The sequence below is a fragment of the Lampris incognitus genome, chromosome 10, assembly GCF_029633865.1.
Source record: "Lampris incognitus isolate fLamInc1 chromosome 10, fLamInc1.hap2, whole genome shotgun sequence".
Taxonomy (NCBI): Eukaryota; Metazoa; Chordata; class Actinopteri; order Lampriformes; family Lampridae; genus Lampris; species Lampris incognitus.
In genome coordinates, this window is record NC_079220.1 from 53,602,256 (window position 1) to 53,603,681 (window position 1,426).

At 59.4% G+C, this 1,426-nt stretch overlaps 1 protein-coding gene across 1 annotated transcript in view; it reads left to right on the forward strand.

Moving 5' to 3' along the window:
• Positions 1 to 693, forward strand: part of LOC130119871 (aquaporin-8-like) — a 4,007-nt gene extending 3,314 nt beyond the window's left edge. The window contains exons 3-4 of the mRNA XM_056288463.1: positions 247 to 373; positions 475 to 693. Coding sequence (XP_056144438.1) covers positions 247 to 373; positions 475 to 693 — 346 coding nt within the window. The remainder of the gene's footprint in view (positions 1 to 246; positions 374 to 474) is intronic.
• The last annotated feature ends 733 nt before the right edge of the window (positions 694 to 1,426 follow it).

The following is a 1,426-nucleotide window of genomic DNA, read 5'->3' on the forward strand; positions in this document are numbered from 1 at the left end:
GGGGGCAGCGGGGGGGGCAGGGATAGTATCAGGGTGGCCGTTGGCCACCCCTGGCCCCCCCTTGGGGGCGCCACTGTCTTCATATCCTCCTTGGACCACAAGTTGCCGTGACAACGCCGTTACCGCGTCAAAGTCAGATAGGCGGTGCTTAAGGCCGAGTCACGGATACAGATGTTTGTATTCTCACACGCAAAGTGCAAACAAAAATATTTAACCAGCTCTCTGTTTTCTTTCTTTTCCCTGAAGTGGGGGTCACTTCAACCCTGCCGTTTCTGTCTCCGTCTTCCTGACTGGGGGTCTCAACGTCGTGCTGCTGGTCCCCTACATAGTGGCCCAGTGCTGTGGGGGCATGATAGGCGCGGGCCTGGCCAAGGTGGGTCATGAGACATCTCGCGCTCGGTTGTTTCCTTTGTAGCAAAATGTGAGGACGCTTTTCTAGCCTGCACACTCTCTGCTCCGCCTCTCTCTCTCCAGACAGTCGCCCAGGAGGAGCCCTACGCCAACTCCTCCCGGGCAGCATTCAACACGGTGACTCAAGATGCCCAGATAGGACCAGCCACGGCGGCAGAAGTGGCAATGACCCTGTTCCTTACCCTGGTGGTGTGCATGGGGGCCGTAAACGGACGCACCCGCAGCTTGCTGGCGCCCTTGTGCATAGGGCTCACTGTAACCGCTAACATCCTTGCAGGGTGAGTGTTCGCCCGAGGTACCACTGGGAGCTCTGATCGTCGGTAGCCATGGCGTATCAACCATTTTGTGTGACGTTTCCTTCACAGGGGAGAAGTGTCCGGGGCCTGCATGAACCCGGCTCGGGCTTTCGGCCCTGCTTTGGTGACCAATTACTGGACCTACCACTGGATCTACTGGGTTGGGCCCATAGCAGGGGCGGTGCTGACTGGCAGCCTCATACGGTACGCCACCTTGTCCTACTTACCACCCCCTGCACCGCTGGATGAGCGTTACGATGAGGAAGTCTAGTCCGTTGCCTACCAACACGGGGATCGCCGGTTCGAATCCCCGTGTTGCCTCCGGCTTGGTCGGGCGTCCCTACGGACACAACTGGCCGTGTCTGCGGGTGGGCAGCCGGATGTGGGTATGTGTCCTGGTCGCTGCACGAGCACCTCCTCTGGTTGGTTGGGGGGGGGGGGACTGGGGGGGAACAGCGTGATCCTCCCACGTGCTACGTCCCCCTGGCGAAACTCCTCACTGTCAGGTGAAAAGAAGCGGCTGGTGACTCCACATGTATGGGAGGAGGCACGTGGTAGTCTGCAGCCCTCCCCGCATCAGCAGAGGGGGTGGAGCAGCGACCGGGACGGCAGAGTGGGGTAATTGGCCAGATACGATTGGGGGGGGGGAAATGGGGTGGAAAAACCAACAGCAACAAAACCCTGCTGACTGTCATACTATTCTCTATCGCTGGCAGGAT